This window comes from Bombus pyrosoma, linkage group LG3 (assembly GCF_014825855.1).
Source record: "Bombus pyrosoma isolate SC7728 linkage group LG3, ASM1482585v1, whole genome shotgun sequence".
Taxonomy (NCBI): domain Eukaryota; kingdom Metazoa; phylum Arthropoda; class Insecta; order Hymenoptera; family Apidae; genus Bombus; species Bombus pyrosoma.
The window spans coordinates 8,564,739-8,591,505 of record NC_057772.1 but is presented as its reverse complement, the minus strand read 5'-3'; the positions used below and the strand labels follow the sequence as shown (position 1 = coordinate 8,591,505).

The window sequence follows — 26,767 nt, the reverse complement described above, 5'->3', positions numbered from 1 at the left end:
ACACACTGAGAATAAGAAAAACACGTTAAAAGAAACGTAACAGGGAAAGAATGATGACAAAATATAGTTTTATGTATGTATTTTGTTAACTTATCAGGTTAGTTATTGAGGCGTATATATGTTTAGGAAATCCTAAGTTTGTTCTTCATTAAGTGTGATATAGGTATCTGACATATTTGTTTCTTTTATATATGTAATACACCAAGGTTCTCTTGTACAACAATTTATCGACTAATAGTATTAATGAATCGACAAGTAGCAAGTTATAGGTTATAGAGTTCTTTTCTATAATTTTACAATTTTGCATCTGGTAGCATAATGAGACAATTTGCAATTTGTACAGTTTGCATGTACAACTTCTGTTTTGTTATCGAGCTTGTTATTATCTAAGAGAATTTATCGATGTTAAAAACTCATAAAATTTCTCTAATAATGTTAATTGTGTATGTAATAATATAAATTGTGAAAGAGGAGCTAGAGGCTCATTCAATGAAATTAATTTAAAAAACTGGGGGGGATAATAATGGTCATTTGAAGAGACAAATTTCATTTACCTTAACTGTACTACTTGGTGCTGCATATATTGCGCACAATATGATAAAAAGTAATAAAAACAGAAACTGAAGATTGTAGTTGGTTAAAGAGACTGAAGAAAAGCATAGTATATGAAGATAAAGTAAATAAGAAAAATTAATAATGCATAAAGAAACTATCGAAATACGAAACGGAAGTAACATGATAGAGCAAAGGGTAGTAAGGAGAAGAGATAGAGCAAGTTATAACGACTCGAAGAAAGAGTGAGATAGCGAACGTAGAATGACACAAAGGGTTAGTGGTGGGGATGGAGCAGAACAAGCGAGAAAGGTAAAGGTGGCGCTCTCGCGCAGTCTGGCGTCGTCGGTCGACGGATGTTCACTTAGGGTGTGTTTGCTCGTGACTTTCTTTCATTTATTCGTACTCGCAGCTGTTTAAATCGCGATATCGTTCGTTTGCCTTCGTATCGTTCAGAACGGTCGCCCTTTCAGTGTTTTAGCGAAGTTCGTAGCAGTAATACAACGATAGCAAGACAAAGACTGGTTATGCCGGTCGAAGAGTTTTTGTGACTCGTACCGTGAAGATCTTCGTACGGGGATTGCTAGTTTGATACGAGACAGTGATAAGGTAACGTTTCATTGCGGGAAAAGGTAATACTTTTGAGTACACGTTTGACATGGTCTGCTGTCCAGGCCGGTAGCGAATCGATTTTCACGAAGAGTGAAGCGGGAGTTGCAAGAGAGGGAGAGAGAGCGTGAGAATGCTATGGTTGAACGAGAGAGAAGAGAGATAACAGGGGCAGAATCTACTATCTAGTTTTTCCTCCTCCCCTATTATTCTTTTTTCTTTATATTTATTTTATTTACCATATTTTATATTGTTTCCCTTATATACATTAGTATATTTTGTTTAGTATAAGATATGTTCTTAATTGTAGTTTGTTATTTTTGGTGATATTTTACTATTTCTCCATTTTATTAGTTTATATTCTTATATCACCCTATCATTCATTTGGTTCAGTTACAATTTCCGCTTTCGTTCGTTGGTACGCGCGCGTGTATTTTGGGTAACTGTCCGTTTCGACATGTCTCGTAACGCAGTAGAGGGACATGAACTCTCCATCGGAACGTTGCATCGAGAAACATACGTCCGGTGTAGTACTGCGTACCGCATAGGCGATGTTATCGTGCATCGATTCACAAAAAGAAACTCTGGACTAGCAACGGAGCCATGATTAAATCGTAAATTTTCCATCTTCGTGTTTGATCAATATAATATAATAATCAAGATAATTATAATAAGATATCAGAAACACGAAAGGAAAGTAAGTTGAGTAATTCGTACGAAAAACGAGACTTCATAGTAGATCAATTTCAGCCATTGTACTTTGTGCATATTAGCGTGAGGGACGAACCTTCACGTTACCTTCGAAAACCATTGATTTCCAAGTGAAAACTGACCCCAATTTCTTCATCAAATTGCAACATATGTATGATAAGGTGGAAACAGTTGGACGAAAGATGTTATCCTCGATCGAGGGCATTATTACCACGAGGATGTGGTACGACGTTTAGCGACCTCTACGTACCAGTGCAAAAGCAATAATTGCTTTAAATGCGTCCTAAATGAATTAGATACCATTGACCATTTGAATAAAAGGTGACGCGTCTCTTGTAACCAGTTATACCGTGTGCAAATACGACATATAGTATGTCGACACCGAGTGCGTATTATAGAAACGGTAATTGGATGGAATTTTCGTTCTAGTGTGGTTCCGCGTCTCTGACCCTCTTCCACCCTCTGATTCTCCTTCGGTCGATAGACCCGACTTGACGTTGGTATACCCTCTCTCTCACTCTTTCTTTCTCTCTTTCTCTCTCTCTTTCGCTCTCTCTCGTGCTCGTGAAAAGGACAAGGAAGCGAAGAAACGATCACGGGCAACACACGAAAATTCTATGATCACGAATATACATTGGTTCACAAAAGTATTTGGACACTTACGACAAAAAATTTGTATGTATGTTATATGAAACATTTTGAAATATTATGAGCATATAATGAAACACGACTATCATGATTATATTGGTCAAATTTGAAACTGATATATGTAGAGGTTAGCAGATATCTAGAGTGCAAGATACATTTAGTTAAAAGTTGGTATATAGCATGAATAGGCATCTTCATTGCTCATCACGTTAATACAGTAGCTGATGAAAATATCTGACAAACATAATATACATATAAAAGATATAGATATAGAAATTTCAAAATGTGTCATATAACACACGTAGTATATTCAAAGAAGGTTCCTATAAGTCTTCCAACACTTTTATGACCAAATTTATATATATATTATGTGAATATGTATATATATTATGTATATATATATATACTATATGAAGGGAAAAAGCACGATAAGTCATATTTCCTATCTTTTTTATAGTAAAGTAGTTTTAAGTTTCAGTACGTTGTTAATCAATCCCATATTATCAAAATTGTCTATGTATTTGTTTTTCCATCCGCTTCAAATTGTCAAAATATCGCTAGTCATAATATTATAGTATCGCAGATGTTAAAATAGAGCTTGTCTTAATAATTGTATCTTTGGCTTTTGGAATTGGATCATAAAACTTTATCAATTTATCATTTATCTTTAAAAGACTTATATCTTTGGACCTTTGAAAATTCTTTTGTTTAGTCATAAATTAACATTTATGTTTCCTCCTATGATCTTTATATGTACATAGTATATATAACGAGACATGTCCGGTGCTTTCCGCTCTACGTTTTCCAAATCGATAATCGTGCAGCAACAAAGTGCTCGCAGAAAACCTACGACAATATGATGACAAACAAAGTGACAAGTGAAAAATACTAGTAAGAGTTTCATTTGTTTGGTTTGGATCACGTAAAGGATTTCGTAAGGAGGAGTGAATAAGAGTATGTAAGGAGAAAGGAAACTATACAGAGATTGTAAAGCTTTACGGGCCGTGTTAATCCTTTGTATTTGGGACACAGTATTGGCACGACCTTTTTTTCGTGTTATGAAAGATGCTATTCTATTCTCAAAAACCAAACTGATTAACTCCATTTTTTGTAAATTCCTCGATTTCTTTATCTGGATACGTGATCCGACAACGGATGTTTATGCAAATTTAAAGTTTTAAAGATACAATGATTTGTTCCACTCGTCAAATATTATAACGAGTGCAATAATTTGGATATTTTACATATATATTTTTATATTATATGCATTCATAAATTAATTTTTTCATAAATGCATAAAAATCCGTAGTGACTAGTGACTAGTGTCGAACTTCTCAAAGAAATAAATTATTTATTTCTATTTACTGTGAGAAAATAACATAAATAAGTATAAATTCTCAGGAAACTTTTGAAAAATTATGTTACAATTTTTCTTGTTTAACCTTTTTTGTGAACAAAAATATTGCAGAGGAAGCAAAATTTTTAGAATCCAATTTTGACCAGTTTTTCAATGCAAATATCCCATCGTATGGCGCACAGAACACAGCTGGTGGTGTTAGACTTTCCGGATGGAAACGATGCGATGTTTCTTTGCATTTCGCGGATCGACCCCCCTTCCTTTACGGAGTTATGTTTTACGGCTTCTTTATGGCCTCTTTTCTCACCAGTAGGACTGGAAAATATCGAGCGTATAATTGACAACGCGGAATAAAATTTCGGTCCTTTGACTCTTGGAGAAAATGAAGACTACAGAAGAGAAGCATGACAAGTTATTATTGCCTTTCATTTTAAAATTTAATACACTGTCAACTATATATGTAACATATTTCAATTCTCACAGGTATTATTTCTTTAGTTTCTTAATTAAGTTATAACTTCTCTCTCTGCTATTCGTTATATGTTTTCATGACTTGAAAAAGTGTGATGTATTTCTTATAATAATAAACATAAAACACAATTTTATGAAAAATAACAGTGAACTATGATTCTCAGCTAGCCAAATATAGATTTATCATGTTTCCCCCGTATAATTTTCGTGTATCAATATTTTAAGAAAATGCACGTCGGTAACATCTCTATTTCTGTTCGTTTCTTCCTTTCACATATTCGTGGAATGGAAATGTTGCCGGTTAATGCAGATAAACGAGCGAAATTGATAACAACTGATAGATTGAATTAGTGAACCTATACGGGAACTGTGATGCAAATGATGTCGGCTGATAAAGCCTCCTCAACCGGTGAAACAGAACTGTCTTATCGTTGTAGTCGACGTTTTCAAGAAATTGATAATGAAGATTTAGCTTCTAGTTGAATTATCCTTCTTTTATTCTGGTATTTTAATTTTTTACCACGGTCGCAATAATAGGTTAAGAATTACGCGACGGGAACATGAAGTAAGGGAGGATAATGAATAAAGTTGGACAAACGGAGAACTCTATAGGGAACAGCGAAATGGGACATAGGATCAGAGCTTTCACATTACCCCGATGGTGAATCCATAATGATCAGCTTCTCAGAAAATCTACTCATGAATTCTTTTCTTTAAAGATAAAACTAGAAAGTATATTTTTATCTTGGAATTATTTCTCACATGACTCTTCATAGACAAATACTCGATGCTTTTAAAAAAAAATATTGGCATTATAGTTCTTTATCCTAGGAACAAAATACTTTACTTACAACATCAGAATTTTTATGATAATGTCAGAAGTTACAGAGATTCGTATCTGATATCAAGCTATATGCTTATGAAATGGGTTAAAAATCTATAATGATTAGAACAAAAATAAGATACTTTATAAAATCCATCAATTGAAGTTTCTTGAAAATATTGTGTAAAATCCAAATTATAGTATAAATTAGAAATAAATTAGAAATTTGAACCCTCGATAAGAAATTAAATTAAGTCTCAATATTTCGTGTTGAAGATCAACCTTGTGTTTTATAAAATAGGTTTACATTTCATAAAATTTATGACTGGAACAAAATTAAAATACATTATAGGACCTACATTTTTATCATAACCTCAATGAATAAATTAAAGTTTCAGAATCAGCTTTGATACAAAATGAATTTATGTTTAAATATTTCGTATTTGAGATCTGAAGCTATATATTTCATAAAATAGGTTAGGAACATATCGTAAAGTAGAATCAACTTATTTGTAATTTTTTAAACATAACCTTGTAAATTCACATTGAATTAATGTTGATAGTTTCTGTTTCTACCGCGAGGACAGTACAGATTGTAACGAGATGTTCAATCTAGCTATCTATAGTTTGCACGATTTTCGTCATACACGATTAAATCCTGAATACATGTATGACGAGTGCACTGCAACAAGCAATCTCCTAAGGTCTTTGTAGTGCTTCGAGATTATACGCTTATGTACGCGCAGATTTGTTCGTTTTCCCTTGTCTCGCCACTATTAAAGCTGTTATTTTTCCTTTATACATTCATTGTTCGTTGCAAAGTTTTACTTCTTGGCGAACGGAAAGAGCTTCTTAAAGATAATCATTCGTTCGTAATTTAAATCAATTCTATTGGGTAAAAGCTTTTAAAATAACAGTTTAAGAAGTTAATACGTTAATGGTTATACAGGGTGATTCATAAAAACTATTTGCTGTTATCTTGCTTTGGATCGGAATATAGATGATGTAAAAGGATTATAATGGAACTTTTTCCACCATAGGATATATTCTGGAATTATTCAATTGCAAGAGCCATAATATTGCCATTAAAAAAAATTTGACCTAGGAAAAAATTACCTCCGTGAGTGAAACTTTTTACGTCACGTTTGTCCTTTAAAGTCTCTTATCCGTTATTAATTTGCGACATCAACTGCAGTAGTTGGTGTTAAGTTGGTCCCTACTTAATGGATCACTGTATATAACCGCCGCGACAAAGGTATGTCGTTTAAAATAATTAGAAGATCTTGTTTCAGGCGTATTGAAGTGAGTGAATTAATTACATAAATAGCAATGTGACTATTTCCACATGTTCAACTTACCGTTGCATAACTTCTAAAAGTATTGAATATTAAAATACTGATAATATAATAGATATATTATATATATATGAGAAACATATATATGAAATTCCTTAAGCATTAAATAAAATTAAATGGTCTTCCAATTATTTTGAACACTTATATACAAAGCAAATGAATTAAAAGGTGCTGAAGAAAATAAGGTTTAATAGCTTTAGTATAGAGATCTAACGCAGTAATTATCTAAAAACACGATTGTAATATAATTCACCGCAATCCGCTTTTCATAGGCTTAGTCCCCTCGGGCTCTTTTCTAATTTATTGTTTTATAAATAATCTAATTATCTATCAAATAACCAAATAATCTTACAAATTACAAATAAGTATTAGTATAACTATTAAGTCTAATTACAAGTTACAAATAACCGTATTATCCATCTTTCTTATTTCTACAAATTCTTACAACCTTGATATATTTTCTTTCTTTCTTTTTTATTTCGTAAACTCATTTACGCGATGTATCATGTATGCTTATATCTCACGTTTATTCGCAAAGGTGAGATAATATGTGAATTTACACAGTACTTGCGCAACGGAAATAAATCAAACTTTTTATCCATTATTCTTTTTTGTTTTTTCTTTCATCCTTTATATATTCTTAAAACGATAGAAAAGATAACGATCCTTCCTTGTAAACAGCCAGCATTTCTTGTCCTGTGACGTGCACACATCAATACCAATCGTATTCGAAGATAATGCACAGTCGTTTTACGTATGTGTTATACAACGTATGCAGATACAAATGCAATGTGTATCCACAATGGAATATTCGTGTTACTATAGGTATAGTATGAGCAATAGAGAACTCTTGATCGAATTTTTCGATATTTTTCTCTGTCGAAGTAAATATTGTCTGTCCAGAATTTTATGGATCATTATTATTTGTTTTTTTTTATAAATTCAGTTCTGAGTTTATGATAAGTATTCTTCGTTTTTTATCGAGTGGGAGAAAGAAATATTGACAAGGAAAAGATAGGATCTTTTAAACTTCATCATTTTCTTTTCTTTTGAAAATGTTTTATTAATGTCAAACTTCTTTTAACTATTTAATGTTTGAAATTGTACGATCTGAAATTAAACGATTTTTTAATTTTTAGACAATTTTAGACAAAATATACATATATTTAATGTATACGTATATATAATATATCTTCATTAAAATTCTTTAAAAATTGTATATTTTCAAAAATGAAACAGCTAGAAGAAACTTAAAGGATGCTGTTGAAACATTCTAAAAGGCAATAAAATATTGTTAAATTTAAACAATTTAACAAATTATATGTACATTACATTAATTATAATTAAAGTACTTTATACATAAGTATATATTAAACGAATTTCTTTAATTTAATAACAATATTTTTATCATAAAAAAATTCTACAAAAGAAAAGAAATTCTAAAAGTTCTAACATAAATTTTCCATTAGTCAATGCCCTCTATAATTCACATTCATAACCTCAATGTAAAATTCGAAACTATAGTATCTACTTATATCGGCTTTATGTAATAGAAAGGAAAGACTAGTAATTAATGGGCACTTAATTATTAACAATCGTAACGCTACTGCCACGTAATTCGAGCAATTACAGTTATATTGTATTCGGCGTTGGTCGACAGGCGTCGTTATGGCGTCGGTTTGTCTGGTCTGGCTCGTTCCTTACCTCGACAACCCTCGATGTCGTGGGGTGAAGACCCTGCTCGTCTAGCCAGAGTCTCCCGTGCATTTCGTATTTATTATTTATACGCCGGCAAGTGTCTACATCCGGTAGGATACGCGCGAGAAATCCACTTCGTTAAAAGTCTTGCGTCGTGCTCTCCGACGCGGAGTTACACGATTAGGGGCATCTCGTCGGGCACTTCTTAAAGTGAGCATACAAATTCGATATCGTGACATGGTAAGTTTTCTCATTTTATATATGTAAATAGCGTAAGTAAGAATGAAACGAATTTCCAGGAATAAACAGTAATAAAATAGCTGAAGAAAAAAGGTCGTATGAAAATTGATACAAAGTGGATTCGGTTTGCGATAGGTTAGGATAAGTAAATTGAAAAATATGACATTGCGCATGTGGAATTGTGGAGTTATTTACTTGGCATGAACGATGTTTATATTAATAGTTTTAAATCTAGAGAAATGTCTTTATTTTATATTTATTATATTTGTGGTAAAATATTGTAAAGAGATATAAATATATTTTTTTATTACAAGTCTGATATTTATTAATAATTACGTATCAGAAGCTGTATCTTTTATTATTTTCAGATATTAAAATAGATTACTTTCTTTTAAAAGCTAAGGTAATTGTTCAGATATATTTAGCTATTATATGGTAAAAGATAATTGAGAAATTAGATAAAGAGAAATAACACAAAGGAAAAAATTTTCAAAAAATGAAATTAGGAAAAAAAAATAAAATTAGATAATACTTCGTTATTCGTACGATAACAGTATATCAATTTTAATTTGTAGAATTTAGAAAAAGCCACTATCTTCTGCGTTATGTCAAATTCATAGGAATATTGGATTCTTTTCTTTCTTTGATGCGTGTGTGCGTATTTTTTGTCTGCTTGTAAGTACACGTATTCTCAATTGCTTAAATAACAAATGTAGATATAAATAGTTGTAATTCAGATATAAATGCTAGTGTGCGGTCGAGTTTTCTTCGATCAGATCGTCCCATGTTTCATTATTCATTTCATCATGCGACATGTCACCACCATGAACAACCAAGGTTCCCCGATAAGAATGCAATTTTGACAAATTCTGCCCTGTATTCCACACCACGCAGAGGAATTTATGAATTTCAAACGCACTCTTTGTTGATTACTTCGCCATCGTCAAAGAAATAGCATTGTTCTGTTGAATGAAAAATATGGGAATTTTCGGACAGTAATATTTTTATTATAAAATTTGCAACAAAAGGAAATTAATTGAAGTTTTTTAAAATAGTTGAAGATTTTATAATGGAAGAATTTGATGAGTTATTATATTGTTTAATTTTCAAATTTTAACAATTTAACTCTGGTCTTTTTTATGAAATAAAGACATATTTTAAAAATGTAATATCTTTTCGGTTTAATTCACGTAATGTTCAAAATTTACCAAGAAGAATAGGTTAAGATCAACAATTTTCTACACGATGGGAGTATTTCTGTTTATTTAAACATGTTTAAATATTGTTGAAATCTAACCTGACCTATCTCAATCTTTTTGGAAAATTTTAAATATCAAGTGAATTAATTAGATTGGAAAATATTATATTTCTACTTGTTTTTGTGAAATAAGGAAAAATGTAAAAATGTGACGCATTTTTTAATAATAAAAAGTATATTAGTTTCTCATGCTTCTCTGATTGATTTCTTGTTTTAGTAATAAAACAAAGCTTTTAAAAAAATAAGAGTCAAATAACCGAAATTGGAAAAAGTTTTATTATACAGTAATATAAAAATTTTGTCAAATAATACTACGAGAATTTTTTAAAAATAATCAAAGGTTTTTGGATTAAAGAATCTGTATAGTTATATTTATTTAGTGATATGAGAACAGCGATATTTTTTGTATTATGCATTATGAATAATACACGTAATGTCGTGAATATTGTAATTCTGAATTGAAGAGTGAAATTGAAATGCAATGACAATTGGAGTTATGTAAATTTAGATCACAAACAATGATCGGTATTCATGAACTAGATTTGAATAAGAATCTTAGAAAAGTGTTGCCTTCGTGTATTGATTGAATCTCAAGTTAGAGTTCGAAACTTAAGTAGAATAATAAGATGAGATATCTACATGAGTGTCGATGTCGTTGTTGTTAAAACAAGCCACGATTCATGGCGAAAGATCGTGATGACCACACTCAATCATTCTAACTATAACCTAAGCGTTAATCTAACCAACTTAAACGTTTTATTTTCCAATCTAATTATTTAGATCATGATTATGATCGCGAAATACAAGCAAAATCTTTTTTATTTTCTTTGTAGCTACATTTTTATAATTTTTTATTTTCCTCTAAAGAAATTAATTCATTAATTATATTTTATTTCTCTGCTTAATACTGTTATAACGATATGCATAATGAATTCAATTTGAAAGAAATAAGACGTAAAAGAAAATACTGATAAGGTAAAGATATCGATGGCTGCAGTTACAGGATTTTCGATTTTCTGCTTCTCTACTTTGTCTACATTTGTAAGTATCGACAGAAAAGGGATATCTTGTAATAGAATAATTTTTTAATGAATTTTTGTTAACCTTGTGACTGCGTCTCATTTCTAAAAATAGGAAGAAAGTATGATATAAATATGAGTTGAGAAATTGTATGTAGTTTCACAGCGAAGTATAAGGAATGAAATGATATTAGACTGGCTATCGATATGATAGTATGTAAGAATAGGTCGATGAAGAAGTGATGGAAAGAAAATGAAATCTCAAGGAAATGAAGTTATTAGAGAAAGAGTTCTTATTAAATATTTTAGTCAGAGCAATTGAAAAACGGAAGAAAAATACTTTTTCATTAAATTGAAAGAAATACTTATATGATATTATTCTAAGGAAAGTAATTTATTTTTAATCTATTATAGAAATTAAAAAAGGAAGAAAAAAAATTCAATTCACTATAAGTTCTACTGTAGAGTTAAGTTTCTAATAAATATTATCTATATATTAATAATTATTTCTTTAGTGTTGGAATTCTAGAAATATATTACGCTTTTTTAACTTTTACATTTTAATATTTATAATGTTTCAATAACAAATTTATGCAACTAAATTTACATGAAATTCTTTCGTTATTTTCCATAAACAATGCAGGCTGTTATTATTAAAAATAATAAAATGGAAAGTTTCACGTATTTTCACGAAATGTAAAAGTCGACATGGATATAAAGATTAATATTTGTTAAATTTGTGAAGCTCCTTTCACTTTGTTTTTTCATTTTTCCATCAGATTTTTTATTTCTGTACCTTCTATATTTTCACGGAGGAAGTACTTTAAGAGAATTCCTGGCAAAATACGGTTTGCTGAAGATATAACATACCGAATCAAGACAATTAGAGTCTCGCGTTTCCGCACAATTCAACAGAATGAATCAAGTTTCAGGGACGAAGGAAATGTGGCGTGTTTCGTGTGCTGACTTTTTGTTGGACGTGTACGTGACATCCGTGGATTCTTTTCCCCCTGTTTCTAATTGTATTTTAACAATATTTTAAAGAATAAAAGAAATTATATTGACAATTTTCAGTTGTATTGTTCATATTTTAATATACTAATATATAATGATTAAATATTAATAATAAAGATGATGTTAAAATATTAATGAAATATTAATTAAATACTAGTGAGATTAAATAAAAAATGTTAGAAATTTTTTAACTAAATATGTGAATTGATTATCTCCACCTTTAATACAGGAAGTTTCAAAATTTGTAAATTTCATTTCATGAAAATGCGCATAAAACTAATATAAGATATGATGTGTGCAAATGACTTCATTGAATTCAACAATTATATCGTATTAAGAGTCTGACATAAAAGAGGCTTGCTAAGATTTAAACATAAAATGGACGATCACTACATCCATATTATTCGAATGATCGATCGACGATGATCTCACCAGGTGTCACACCATCTGCAGTGCTTTCTCAATAAGCCTGGCATCACGTGCGTTTCCTCTTCCTCTATCGTAGCATCCATTATTTAAAGAATAATTGACGTAACATCCTTCGGTAAATCGGTGCTTATTTGTTTGTGATATTAAACATCCGCGTAAAAGGTCAATGAGGGATTTTTACTATTGGCGAAAGATGTCCCGTAATTAAAACATTCTACTAGAAATTGGAATTCTCCTTTCTTTATTAGCTTATTCCGTCGTATCATATCTCTTCTTCGCCTTACAGCAAATACACGATGCCTATGTATCGAAAGTCGACTTCAATCTTTCGCGAAATTACTTTCCTTCGGCCATTAAGTCCTTCGACACGGAACAAAGCTTCTTCATTCTTTGATACGAGCCATAACGAGTAAGTAAAAGAGCCTTTTCGTTGTTATTTGTTGATAGATGAAAGGCAAACCCCTTGGTTCCAATCGAACGTAGCCCACATGGATGGAGCAAACCGGAAGGACTAAGAGTCCATCCCGAAACACGTCGACCCCTTGGCCCCCGACTCGCTTTCTCATCGAATTGTGTTCGTCGCCTGAGGATTGGATTGATTTTATCGTAGCCAAACGTGAGTGTTACCTTTCACTTTTGTCGTCAGATATAATTGGCATTCTTGAAGATTTTATAAACAAAATATCTAATTCGACGATTCATCGTCCAATGAAAAAAGAAAAACTAGTCCAATGTGTTTATACTTATCATAGATAAGTCTATACGCATATTTTATAAACTTATTTTGCATGTATTGTAACATTAAGGAAAAAATTAAGAACCAATCCATTACCACCAATTTCTTCTCATCTCGTGATTAGACCGCGTATTTTTGTGCATTCATAGGAAATTTGACAGTGAAAAATTGCATAGAACATACATAATATGAAAAAATATATAAAATATTCAAAGTATACAACGTCTTCTATAATGCTTAGTAAATTAAACAATTTTCCAGCGAGATTCTATTTTTTTAATAATATTGTTTAAAAATCCATAGAAAACTGCACTTTATTTGTGATGTTGTTACATATGTAGAAAACCGCAAACTGCGAGAAAATCGAGGTCTGTAAAGATTATTGACCAGTGTACAAGATATTTTATTCAATTTGCACAGGAATTTACAAAATGTAGCCATATTCTAAATGACTGATTTTTAATTCGAAAATGGATACAGTCGATGCATTTTCTAATGAATTGGCACGTTAGAATCATCCACCAAATGTGTATATAGATGTATATACATTCTTATACGAGTAGTTATATCACTTTTCAGATATTTAATTAGGCAGAACACGCATCTACGTTAACCATAGCCTAAACTCTAAACAGCTATATCGTATAACATGTCGATGAAGAGGAACTATTTTAGGATATACCAAGTAGTCGACTGCAGATTTTCGTGCGATTATGCTAAATTTAAATATACGAAAATGCATCGAATGCATACATATAATATAAAAAAGTATATAAAACATTCAAAATGGAATATTACACCTTATAGTCTCATAATAGATACATAAAACGAACTTCTATTTCAGTTCTACTTTTTAAAGTATAAACTTCTATAAAAATTCGGAATTTATTAGTAAGAAGATTGAACCCAGTTATGGACCATAGGCCCATTGTCCATAAAGTGTCGCTTCACAGAAGCGTAAAACCGAATCTACACTGTTCCATTCTGGAGGAACTTTCATCCCTGGATGGAGGCGAGGTTGAAAGCAACGTTCATCCACCGTGTTGCTCCAAAGTGAAACAGTTTCCGCTTAAGCATAATCTATTAGACGTGACGATACGTCTACGACGGTGTTCAATCTACGAAGTGTACATTAAGATACATTTTGTTATTAAAATATTAAAATACCAAGCGACGAGAAACAAGTTTTCATCCTATATATCACTTCATATTAGATATTAGATATCCTATATGTCACTTATAGCTGCAACGTACGCCTCGTTATTGACGATGTTAACGCCAGTCATCATGACGAAAACGCGTAGCGACGAAAACGGTTCGCTGTTGTTTCGTGAACGGATGCACATTACTTTACAATGACCGTTGCATGGAAACGTACTGTTAGCATCAATGCGTCTAATACGCGTCTATGAAGCGTCACTTCGCGAACAGTGGGCCTTAGCCTACCGTTATATCTCTTATAATATTATCGATTTCGAAACTATACTCTTACGATAGAGACCACCTTGTTGAATTCCAATTGCAAATAGTTATCAAATCCTGTATGTATTTAATTGTTTCATTCTGACGGCGTAGAAATTGGACTTGGTTTTACATAGTTTACAGAGATAAGACAAAACTACAACTAAATTTATCTTCAAATATTTTATACAAATATTTAGCCCGTTACGCTTCATTCATCCGTTCGTTCCGTCATTTGTTATCTATCTTATTATTGAAATTATAAACCCAATGTATTTGTTGAATTACAGCGAAGAGGAAATCACGGATAATCGGTGACGGGGACGAGGATGGCCAGAAGCAGCGGCATTACAAACATATACCGGCGATGCACCGATTGCACCGTCGTCGTTCATCGCGATGCCGTTGTCGCAGCTTGTAGTACGTCCGCTCACGAGTCACGATCGATCGGAATCGGGTACGGTAGAAACGGCCACGACACTGCTACCTCTGACTACATCGACTACTCTGCTAATTTCGATCAGGGAGAGGGTACGGCCGATTAGAGTCGCCCTTTTCGATACAACTGTCCAGCAACACGTGATTCACGTAAGTTCCACGCCCCCAACAAACTAATTCTTCTTTCCTCTTTGTTTGCTTTTTCATTTGTTGCGTCTGTCAGTCGGCTACGTGAGATTAATCTCTTCTTTCTGTTTAACATTTCGAGATTTTTATTCGTTTCTTGTTGGTAGAAAGATATCGAACGACCCCATTCTTTTATTATCGAGTAGGGTGTTGTTAACGGATAAAGTCAATGGTTTCTTTTTTAAGATGCTTTATAGCAATCGAGGTTCGGATTTTTATGTGCTTTACGACCGAAATTTCATTAAGTCGTTACAAATGAAATGGTTGAATTCTTAGTAAAACTTGCAACGTTTATTGGGTCTTTTTTTGGAAATAGCAGTGTTCAGATTGTGATTCAATATACAATGACTATTACAGGTGAAAGTTCTAATTATTATAATTAAATACTTATACTTTGGTTAATTTCATAATTTCTCCTAGACATCTATCTCTTAGATCTTCTTTGTGGGAATAAATAATCTAATGTTAGGTGACGTCTTAAATCGATGGATAATTAGAAGTTGTAATCTTTTATCCCAATATTTAATTGTTTTTATAGCAGGATTTTTAAGAACGTTTTCGATTTTGTAGTTAGCTTTGTAGAGCGAAAAGGATCTAAAAATACAGTTCTGAAAGTGGCACAAAAATTGCTATCGATGCCATGGCAATGTTCGGCCGTGAAAAAAACAGGTCTTTTGTTACGCAAACAAGTGTAAAGAAAGAGAATATTGATTTTTGCAAAGGTTTGACGATAAACGTGTCACCGTTTCGTTATCTATCGGTTAAATTAGATTCTAAATGCTTGGTTATCGGTTTTATTGTCAAGTATCGAAACTTTTATGATTCGAATTCTATGAATCATGTACGAGTATTTTTGTTTGTTATTGATGTAAACGTCTAACAGCTGTATAGTTACTTAATACACGATAAGCAACTAGTCGTCAGTTGCTCGTAGCTCGTACCATGGGACACGACTCAGAAAATTATTTAAAATATATATTCTTAGATAAAGAAAGTGGGAAAGTTCAATCGTAATTTCAGGTATCTATTTTTTCAATTTAATTCTTATCGTTTAATATTGTATTTTCAAATCTCTTTTTAAATAATTCAGTTTCGTTCGATTTAATCCAAGATAGGAAAAGGAGAAAAGTAATATTAAAATGTTATGTATATTTTAATGGTTAATATTCGTTAATAATAATGATAAAGTACGTAAAATTTACAAAGTATTAATAATATCTTGTATTTTAATAACTAGAATAGAATTTTCATTATGATGTTTAATAGGTAAAACACGTTTTTACTTAAATTCTGTTTCTTTAGTTGCATCCATAAGAACATACAGTTGCATAAAAATTTGATGATTCGCTGATCTCGATTTATTCCACTTGGATCTCGATTTATAACAATAAGCCCATGTTTGAAGATTTAAAATGTTGCTACTTATCTTTCCATAAAGAAGTTTCCCGACTACAATAAAGAAGAGTTCTTTGATACGGCCGGAAGTTCGATTTGCACGTAGAATGAAGTCAGTGTTACGTAACAGCCGTGTTGTGATGCGATGATAGAGAAAAGAATGCATAAAGAATTTCTTATCGGCTGTTTGCATCGTTGATTATCGTTGCGCGTTAATTATAATTGTATCACATGTGATCTTGCAAATTGCCATCTTTTTCTCGTTACTTTATGTACAACATGGTGACGTTATTCGTATATGATTTTTCTAGCCAGATGGCAAAACTTGATATCTACCAATAAAGTTTTACTACCTTCGTAGCGTAGCTATTTTAAAGTTTGTTTATCTGGTAGAAATCATGATATTTTTAATACTAAAATATCAGTTATTTTTCGGTAAAAACTGCCACTGAAAGGAATAATTTTATACTATTTTTTCGAACTCTATAAAATTGGTTTGTCCAAACTTTTAGTCGTCACTATTCATCAATTCCCAGATTTAATTCATTTTTAAGTAGAGACTACGTATAAACTAGCTCAAACATTATTAACACTAACTTTTTCTGCCCAAAGAACGATAATAAATAGATTGATAAATAGATATTGATAAATAGATAGATGGAAAATATTCTCAGCCGTCCACGTAGTCAATGCTTCGCGTGGGGGAAATTGTACCACTTTGTTAAACCCTGAGATGTCCAACAAAAGTGTAGTAGTAAAAGACAGTAATGCTTTAAAAAGAGTAATTCGAAAAGACGTTCAATTAAATTACATTATATTTACAATTTTATAAATTTGCTCCACCTACAAAAAGGTTCTGGTACTTATGTGTCCTTTATTTTATACGATTAAATTAGCTCTAATATTATTAACCTCTTCTCTTATGATATTTCCATATATATATACACGCCAACATTGAAATATTGAAATGTCATTATATTAAATATGAAATACTGAAAGTATGTATAATGCATAAAACAAACATGATATAAAGGCATTCTAATATAAATGAATTTTCTATTATAAGATAGAATATAATATATACTTATAATACATTTATATATAAAGGTATAATACTCAAAGATATTCTGTATCTTCGATATACTTGGCCTTTACGCCTTTGATTCCTGTATCGAAGACGCAATAGCATATCTGCAAGATTACCAACTGCAACTGCGTACGAATATTTTATCATCCATTATCAAATGCACGGACGAAGCAGCGACGATAATCACCAAATAAATCACGCGTTTAAATTCACGACTTTCATCAGAGATAGATTTCCAAGATTCATATTCCATATCCATATCTCCTATTTTCGATCCCACATATGTACCTAGTTATTCCAGTTGCACCTTTTACTTCCGGTTCCTCCTACATATTCTTATCGACTAACGAACCATATTTTCTTTTTTTTTTTTTTTTCATAGGTCAATAATATGTATAGGAACTATGACGAAGACCTTGACATATTCGGTGGCATATTGCTCGCTCTTACACGCGCGAACGCTTAAATAGTGCAAACGACGAATTATCGACCACATCGCGGCTGTATCTGTGTAACTTATGTGCATGTGGTACAGGCAGACGACTTTCCAACAAAGAGCTCGAACGTCGAAGTGAAAACTCTCGTCACGGCCGGAGGCCAATCATCGGCCAAACCGCCACTGCTGGATGTTAATCAATAAGAATCTTTCCCGCGGTTGGTTCGCCCGATACCGCGGAATATGGATCCCCTCGAGTCGAGAATTATAATTTCCTAATCTTTTTTGAGTCACGATTCTCTTTTCTAATAGCCAAATATTCTATGATATCTCTTTTGACACGACTAATAATCATAGTGATGTAAATTAAGATTTTGAATGGTTGGATTTAATCATTATAAAACTATCATCCCCGTTAATTTAGATTATTATTTTCATTCTCTGCTGCGATACGTTTTCATGATTTGAAAAAGTGTAATAAATTTTTTATGATAACAAATGGAGGAAATTATATGTTGGAAATTTGCAGCAGTAAGAAGACAAGTTGCAACGTTTAAATTGTGTTTATTAAAAAAACAAGGAAAGATATAGGTTTCATATTCAGAAGTTTTATATAAAACAGTTCTATTCTGTTATTCTTAAACAGGTATAATATGTTGCGTTACGTTCCTTGAGTTATCAAAGATTAGAACTACATCATTAATAAAATATGGTAATATAGTTGTATTCAAATAAATTCTAAAAACTTTTAGCTAAAAATAACCATAGCGACTCCTCAGAAAATATCTCGTTCCAGTTATTGGCTGGAACCTATCACGTGTTTTAAACAAATATTTTGTTTATCTGCGCTATTTCGACCAGTTGTTATTGATTCTATTTTATTGATTCTAGTAACTAATAGATAATATATGTAAATTCATATTTTTAGAAATATTGGTAAAAAAGTGAAATTTATGTGAGAAGTGTCTTGTATTCTAAATATTGTAATAAGTATTCCATGTATTTCAAATTATTTACTTTTATCTATTTTCATGTGTTTATACTTGGTATAAACACATAAAGATCCACGATCTAGTAATTAGGGACATCGGTAACGTCGTAATAGGGCACGGAAAGACGATTGTGTTCTGATAGGATTTGTTCGAATTAGGGAGAGCATGGAAGGTTTAAAGACGTTTGATTGGATCAGGGATTCGGACGAATTGATTTATGATTAAAGAGGTCGTTAATAAGAAATGATCAATGGAAGGGAAATTATAATAGAATAAAAAAAATCTATGGAAAGTAGCATGTCTTAGAGATTTGAATAAAATCGTAGGATTTAAGTAGAGACATGAGTTTTGGCATGATCGTAATGCAGTACTACAAATATCATTAAGACAAACTAAAGCACACTTGAACCAAGGTGTCGTGTTAATTAGTTAGTTAAACAGGCCCATGTGTTCTTTTCTTTCAAAACCGATTCATTTGTTTCTCGTTTCTGTTGCAGAAATTAGAAAGACAAGTACATCTCGCAGAATGGACATGTGCGGGGTCTACTTGTCTCAGCTGCGGGCGATGCTCGTGAGGAATATCCTGTTGAAGAAGCGCGAGAAGCGGAAGACTACGGCGGTACGTTAATTATAAAGCAATTAACGCTTAAAAAATTGATTTAATAAGGTTTAACATCCTTTATGATGAGCGATCCTTGAAACTAAACAAAATATGTACAATATAATGTTTCTTCCCTCTTATATAGTAGGTCATGAAAATATTTGATCATTTGATAAGATTTTTTAAATATATTATGTATACTATACAAAAGATCTTGTATAATGTATGAATCACGATCACATTGGTAATATTTGAAACAAATATTATTACGAGATATTTATTGTAAACTAGCCATTGATACTATACAACTTGAAAGATTTTTTCATATGATCAACAGTTTATAAGTAATTCAAGTAGTGGAGTTAGATGACTTACCCTGTATATTTCCACATTGGTTTGAAATTCTATCATTGTAATCATGATATCATGATCATATAATCGTGACGTCTCGTTACTCTGCTAATGAAATTGAAAAGTCTTGTGTAACGCACATATTATACTCATAAAAATACTAATACAAATACTTTCATGAATTACTGTATATTTGCTAGAGGATTTGATTGTGAATCATTTATGCTATTGCTTTATTTTTTGAGTTTTATTTATCGAATTCTTCATAGAACTTTCATTAAGATCGCTATGGAATCAATCTTATCAAAATTTATATATATAATATAATTTTCTCTATAGAGTTAATCGTATCACAATTTATAATATGCAATGTGAATTACCATTAATTTATGGCGAATATTCAGTCAAATATCTCAGGATAGAAACGACAAAACCACAAATAATTAATTGAAATTGCTATTTTTGTGTAATTAAATATCGTTGTGCAGCTGTTTGACCTCATTTTAAAGTTTCTGTGGAACCCTTCAAGTTTGCATTGAACGTGTCGACATATAGTGCGTTAACGAGAAACTATGCGCTAATATTTTACTGATTGTCGAAGGACGAGCAACCTGACTCAGGCAATCATGCAAAAGGAATACGCGATCGCGGTTTCATAGTATTTTTATGTGATCGTCTTAACTGTTTTATGGCACAAGGCGTCTTAATCGAATAGTGGTTCGCGTTGGGAGGCCAGGGCTAAGTATAGATACGAATACTTATTTTATGTATAAATCGATTTTCTCTACCTCTAACGAGCTATATTTAGGTTCGCCTTTCCTCTCTTGTCTTCGATCTGCCCTTTATCTTAACAAGTCAACGCAGAAGTTTTGACGAACAGCGTAATACACGACCATACCCGAAAGAAGACATTCTATTAATACGGAACTCGAAGAAGAAAAGATCAAATATCACGATAATTAAATGAAATGAAACTTATTAAGAATTTCAACTTCAATCCTTTAATACGGACCACCTGAACCGTTTATAAAACTTCATACGTGCATTTCTTCTAAGCAAAATTCTAATTTTCTTGAAGAAACCTTCAAACGTTTCAATTAAAAGTGGACTGTATAATATAGTAGAAATTTCCATAAATGCCACAGAATTTTTTCAGATTGTTCGAAAGCCTAGAACAGATAAAAAGAGCTTGGCGTGAACAGTTTGTCCAACAGATTGCCCAAAATATGAAAATATGCTTGTTATGCACGGGGAACTAACATAGAAATCAACATAACATTTGTAGACTGGACATAAATTCGAATTGATAATTTCAACATTTGAAATGATCATTTATTTGCCATCCAAAAAATTTTTGGAAATAATACCTGGGGAAGCTAGTTAAAAAAACAAAGAAGATTTATACGTGAACGGATCGGCGGATTCAATGAATAGCATTGCCAGGGGATAAATCGAATATGCGATAGAAGAAGAACCGGAAGACGAAGGGAGGAAGAAGGAAAAGAGAGGAAATGTCGGATGCCAGTAAAGCTGCAATCCGAATTCACTGGCCACAATCGAGAGAAAAATGCGCGGATAGTTTTCATGAACGGCGACGAAGTGACTGCGTCCCATGGACGTCCACGTTTGCCAACGGGGAAGGGCGTATTGCCAATTCGTTTCATTTGGTGTTTTTGCGTTAACTTTGTGCCAACTAAGCCAAGGGTCGCCGTGGACACCTACAAAATAGATGCAAAAAAGAAAAGTATACAATTTTCTGTTTTTATCGATATTTTTTTCTTAATCTTCCTCCGTTGCTTTTGAACGATAGATCAGAACAAAGCGCGGTGTCCACTTCGTTTCATTGACTCACGTGACTAAGGATAACGCTAAAATATTGAAGCATCGCATGATCTTTAGTTCTCAAAATAAACCTACTCATCCGAATGGTTTCGTCGTTTGCCTGGCCAATTTCAACAGAAAGGGAAAAGAGTATATTATTTCTACTGATTGCTTTATGCGGTGGAATAAGTTTTTTTGAAAATGTAGATGGTGGTTGGATGAAGAGGATATTGTTTGGAGAAAGGAAATATGGTATTATGATGGTAGAGGTTAGAGAGAATTTATTGCTGGGAGAACTGTGGGTGGTAGAGATATTGGATTATAGGAGAATTTTGGAGAGTTTCGTTGCACTTTACCAGCGGATTCTTTAAGAAAGAAAGATAATTATTACTCGAATCGTACTATGGGTAAAATACATTAAACACTGAAATTCAATAGAGTTGTATTAGCCTTCTATTACCAATATTTATTTCTTTATATAATTATATATCAGGCTTCTATTCTATCATAGCAATACAAATATGATTATGAAAGGTTTCATCTGTAAAGTACAACAAGATCTTTCATTAGGAGAGATTCCACTAAACTTGAATATCAATTTTATTTACTTGGGAACTCCATTTAGCTATAGAGATTCCAATAACTACTACCAGATAAGACCAAAAGATCATACAAATTACTTTTTCTTGGAGCTCTTCTGCTTTCCTTCCTTCCCTTTAAAAATTGCTGGATCGATAACATTTATGGGCCCGTTATTCCATATGGTAGTAGAAATAGTCTCCGTGGGCTCAACAGCTGAAGGAAGTAGATGAGGACCAATGAGAAAGTAGACTTGCTCGACCCATGGAGGCAGAGACAAACCAGACACGCAAGACTGCCACAATGGCAAACCCAAATGGACCAGCATCATACGGAAATACACAGTGAAATTATTTGCCAAATGATACCATCTATTAGTATCTTCTCGATGCAACCAGATTGTTGGTGATTCTTCTTCATGTTTCATGCGGTATAATAAATAAACTTTGGCCATTCCGCTCTCTGGGAAGCATCTTGCGATTTCAAACATCTTGCAACTATGATCATTTCCTTGCAAATTAATTGAATTTGGATTTTCAAGGTCAGTTATGCTATTGGAAGTAACTTCATTATCTCGCTTATGAGTGTCAGTGTCGAGTTCTTGCTTCATGGAATCTGTTTGATGATCTTTGGGATTGTTTGCGTAGCGCTTTAGAGAGGAAAGCGTGCCAATTTCCATACGTCCTACAGGAAATTCTTCACCTGTGTAAAGAAAGTGTATTGTGAGAATAATTTGAGAATAATCATGTAGCTGTTTTCATTCAATGTGGGATCTCTAATTTAATTGCATTTTTTATGTATATGATCTATTATAATATCTGAAAATATCCATAGATATGAATATGTAAATACAATATTAAATAACTGCTTTCGATTGTATGACTTCGGTGATGAAAGTAATTAACATCTGTAGCCCTTCAAACTGCCTATCAATTATTTCAATCATGAATTATTAATCATTATGTATTTGATATTCATTCTGAATAATAGGGCTGAATATTTTTAATCTATCCAGAATGAATAGCTACTCATTCTTTTAAAACAATCGAAATCTTTATTTTTAGCAAGAAAAAAAAAACAATTTTCTGGAAAGAAGAGCGAAAAAAGGATGATTTTCGTTGAAACAACACAGAATTATATAAGGATAATTGTTTTGAGGAGAAATGGAGTAAATAGAAGATAAGATCCGAGAAACCATAGCTACATAGCAAGAAACTATAGATGCAAGAATATATATATATATTAAAACAGTGGAAATGACAATGTCAAGTAACCACTAATAATGTACGGGATCAGAAGGAATAGTTGCGAATGAAAGTCAATTAAGTGCATCATGAAAATGCGTGGATAATTTTAGGAGGGCCTTACCTGCTATCTCGAGGTTCCATTGAAGCAGGAAACCGTCGATTGCAGCGTAGAAGTTTCTAACGTTCTCCGGGAGCGTAACACAATGACGTTGCTCCCAGTTGGTAATGGCCATAGTCTCACATCCGTTTCTACGGTCGACTCGTACATTTTTTACGTATGGAAAACTTTCGAGAATCTTCACTACACCCAACGTGAGATTCTCGTAAAAGGAATCCTCCGTTACGATATCAACGAAGAACGACATCTAATTATGTATATGTATTTTTTAATTTGTCCACTAAGAAATTCCAAGCGATGAAAAATAATTTTGAAGGAATATTATCCAACTGGATTACGTTGATATTTAATAATCTAAAGTACCGCGTTTCTTTAAATGACAAAAATTTTTAATTTCGATAAAGTTCAGGATATATCTAAAATTATGTAAAATAAATTTACGAATATTCAAAAAAGCTACGAATTAAATTTTACTAAAATTGGTTATCTTTTATCTGAAAGAAGAAATTTCCGAAATTTTCAATATTGTATTATTTTTTCCAGAAAGGAAACAATTTAAAAATTTTTAAACCAAAAATATTTCCAATAAAATGATAATTAATTATTTATGTAAGAATTATTAAATGTGCCTACAATAAAGGCAAGTTTAACTTAAAAAAATTCGGAAATTAGAACCAATCCAATTGTTCTAGAATAACTTTTCCAGTCTATTTTACTTTATTGCCATGCGCCGTTATTTCTTGTTTTCTTATTAAATTAATTGTTTGGCGAACAAGAATTTGTGATATAGGAGGAAAATTCTAGATCGTTTATGAATGACCGTAAAACTGTAAATCCAGAATAATCGTGCTGATGAATCGAACTAGCCTGGTCCGTTGTTGATCGTCATGGTGACGGAATACGAAAGCGAATCAGCATATCCACTTTTCCCGTATTCAAACGAACCAACAAGGGGTTGTATCGAACGCTTGCGCAGGTTTACGTTGCACGACAGGTGTAGGAGAAGAGGGTGCAGGTAGAATAATTATTATGCACGCACGGGGGAGGTACTTTCCAGAAGCTATCGTGTGTACTACCTTCCCAACCCTATTCAATCGAAATCGTCGTGTACGATTTTTAACGTATGCATTATTAACCATAGGCAAGAGGAAACAGCTGCTGATGGTGACTGAGAGTTCAGTTAAAAACTTATCGATGTCTAGTATTAAAAATGTTTGTCTATTTGTTTCATATTATTTTCTGAAAACTTATATTATTTCTTTTCCTTCTTTTTTCGTGTAGCTAATTTTTCTCCTTTGCAGTCCTTCTAGTCCCTTTCACATTGGACAACTCATCATCATAAATCATTTCATACAGTTTCCCTGAACACGTTTCTGAAATATCATAAAATTCGATTTTTTATAAAATTTGTTCTTTCAGATAAATAAATTTTTAGCCTGATATGATTTCTGAATTAAAAGCAGATAATGCAGCAAGGTGTAGAAATCTTGATATGGTTTTTAATGATTTTTTTGTATTATTTACAGGAGATTTTCCTCCCCCTTTGCACCCTAGGTGTATTAATAGTGGTAAAAGTTTTACCACCGAATCCAAACTATCCCGCAATGACGACGCAGAGGCAGGAGGGTGGTATATTCGAGACGTTCAATGGCTACAGGAACAACACAATAGCCGTTGTTCCAAACTCAACAGAAACTTTGGTACATGTTCCCGTCATTAAGACATTATAATCTGCCACACACTACAAACATGTAACCGTCTTTATAATATTATCCTTGTTTCAGACTTTTTTAAATTCGATGAATGCCCTGTGGGCATCAATGTGGGATTATCCTGGCAAACTTCCCTTAAATTTCATGGTGTTCGATACAAAGGATGATCTGCAAGCAGCGTATTGGAGAGACCCATATAGCGTACCTTTAGCAGTAATCTTCGAGGATTCTCAACCCATATCTCAGCGTCTCTCGTAATATTTAAAAACACTTAATAGAAGTAATCAGCTAAAAAAGCAAAAATCGAAGACGTTTAACCGTTATGTCGCAATTTGTACTAGGTACGAGATAAGAACTAATCCATCATATACGAATCCACCTTCGCCAACTGAATTGTATTCCGCCCCAGTTACTTGCCGAAAGGATACGAGCCATTGGCTGGGAGGTGTATTGTCGATGGAAACTGGTGGATCATGTCCTGCGAATAACTATTTGCACTCAGGTTTCCTAGCATTACAAATGATAATGGATATCACAAAGATAAGAGTATGTTTTGTACTGCTTATGTTAATAATCTTGTAATATAATAATGAAAATTTTATTATGTACATCTATTGATTCTGTATATTGACAATTTGTAGCTAGACACAGGGAATACAGATGTAACTGTACCGGATGTTAAGCTAGAAATGTTCCCTAAAGAAGCTTTCACCGCAAGTAAAAATATAGAATATTTAATTATGGGTGATCCCTAATTAGTATATTAAATTCTTATCTATAAGGACGAGACATATGATTTAGGAATTAAATTAATAATTAATGTATCTTTTATGGCTACATTTCTAAGGATATTTTTTATTTAGACTGGATGCTGGCCTTGAGAGTTGTTATACCTCTTTTTATGGTCCTCTCTCTTTCACAATTCGTCACTTATCTTCTGATCCTAATAGTCGGCGAAAAGGAGAAAAAGATCAAGGAAGGAATGAAGATAATGGGCCTAAAGGATTCGATATTCTGGTAGGTAAATCTTATTTGAAAATCAACGAATAGATTGTGCTTCACTTCAAATATTAACATATACTAAATGATGTATGAATTATGTCGCACAAAAAAAAATATATTAGAAGAACAAAATTCAGATTTCGAAAAATGAAAAAATTTTCATTACAGGTTATCATGGTTCATTATCTACAGCGTTTTTGTCTTATTACTCTCTGCCGTCGCAGTAATACTACTTTTCACACTACAAATGTTTCAACACACACACTTTTTACCGATATTCCTTTTAGTAGTGCTCTACAGCTTCTCCATAATCATGTTCGCTTTTATGATAACACCTTTCTTCGACACGTCACGAGTAAGTATTTCATTGACGCTATTCTACTCTTAGTGCGTTCTTTATTAAATTATTTATAACTATTTT

General features: G+C 32.3%; 2 protein-coding genes across 3 annotated transcripts in view; one reads left to right on the top strand and one right to left on the bottom strand.

The window, feature by feature from the left end:
* The first annotated feature begins 881 nt into the window (after window positions 1-881).
* LOC122566105 (cholesterol transporter ABCA5-like) overlaps window positions 882-26,767 on the top strand; it is a 34,924-nt gene continuing 9,038 nt past the window's right edge. For both annotated transcript variants that reach the window (XM_043722851.1, XM_043722850.1), the window contains exons 1-10: window positions 882-1,161; window positions 12,632-12,800; window positions 14,672-14,969; window positions 19,413-19,534; window positions 25,159-25,332; window positions 25,417-25,598; window positions 25,686-25,890; window positions 25,986-26,061; window positions 26,208-26,361; window positions 26,515-26,701. In XM_043722851.1, the coding sequence (XP_043578786.1) occupies window positions 19,442-19,534; window positions 25,159-25,332; window positions 25,417-25,598; window positions 25,686-25,890; window positions 25,986-26,061; window positions 26,208-26,361; window positions 26,515-26,701 (1,071 nt within the window). In that variant the 5' untranslated portion in view covers window positions 882-1,161; window positions 12,632-12,800; window positions 14,672-14,969; window positions 19,413-19,441. The remainder of the gene's footprint in view (window positions 1,162-12,631; window positions 12,801-14,671; window positions 14,970-19,412; window positions 19,535-25,158; window positions 25,333-25,416; window positions 25,599-25,685; window positions 25,891-25,985; window positions 26,062-26,207; window positions 26,362-26,514; window positions 26,702-26,767) is intronic.
* Window positions 19,570-24,082, bottom strand: LOC122566112 (tubulin polyglutamylase complex subunit 2). Its single transcript, XM_043722864.1, has 2 exons — window positions 23,636-24,082; window positions 19,570-22,969 (listed from the first exon to the last, which is right to left on the bottom strand). The coding sequence occupies exons 1-2, from the start codon at window positions 23,877-23,879 to the stop codon at window positions 22,365-22,367; spliced, it is 849 nt and encodes a 282-aa protein (XP_043578799.1). The 5' UTR covers window positions 23,880-24,082; the 3' UTR covers window positions 19,570-22,364.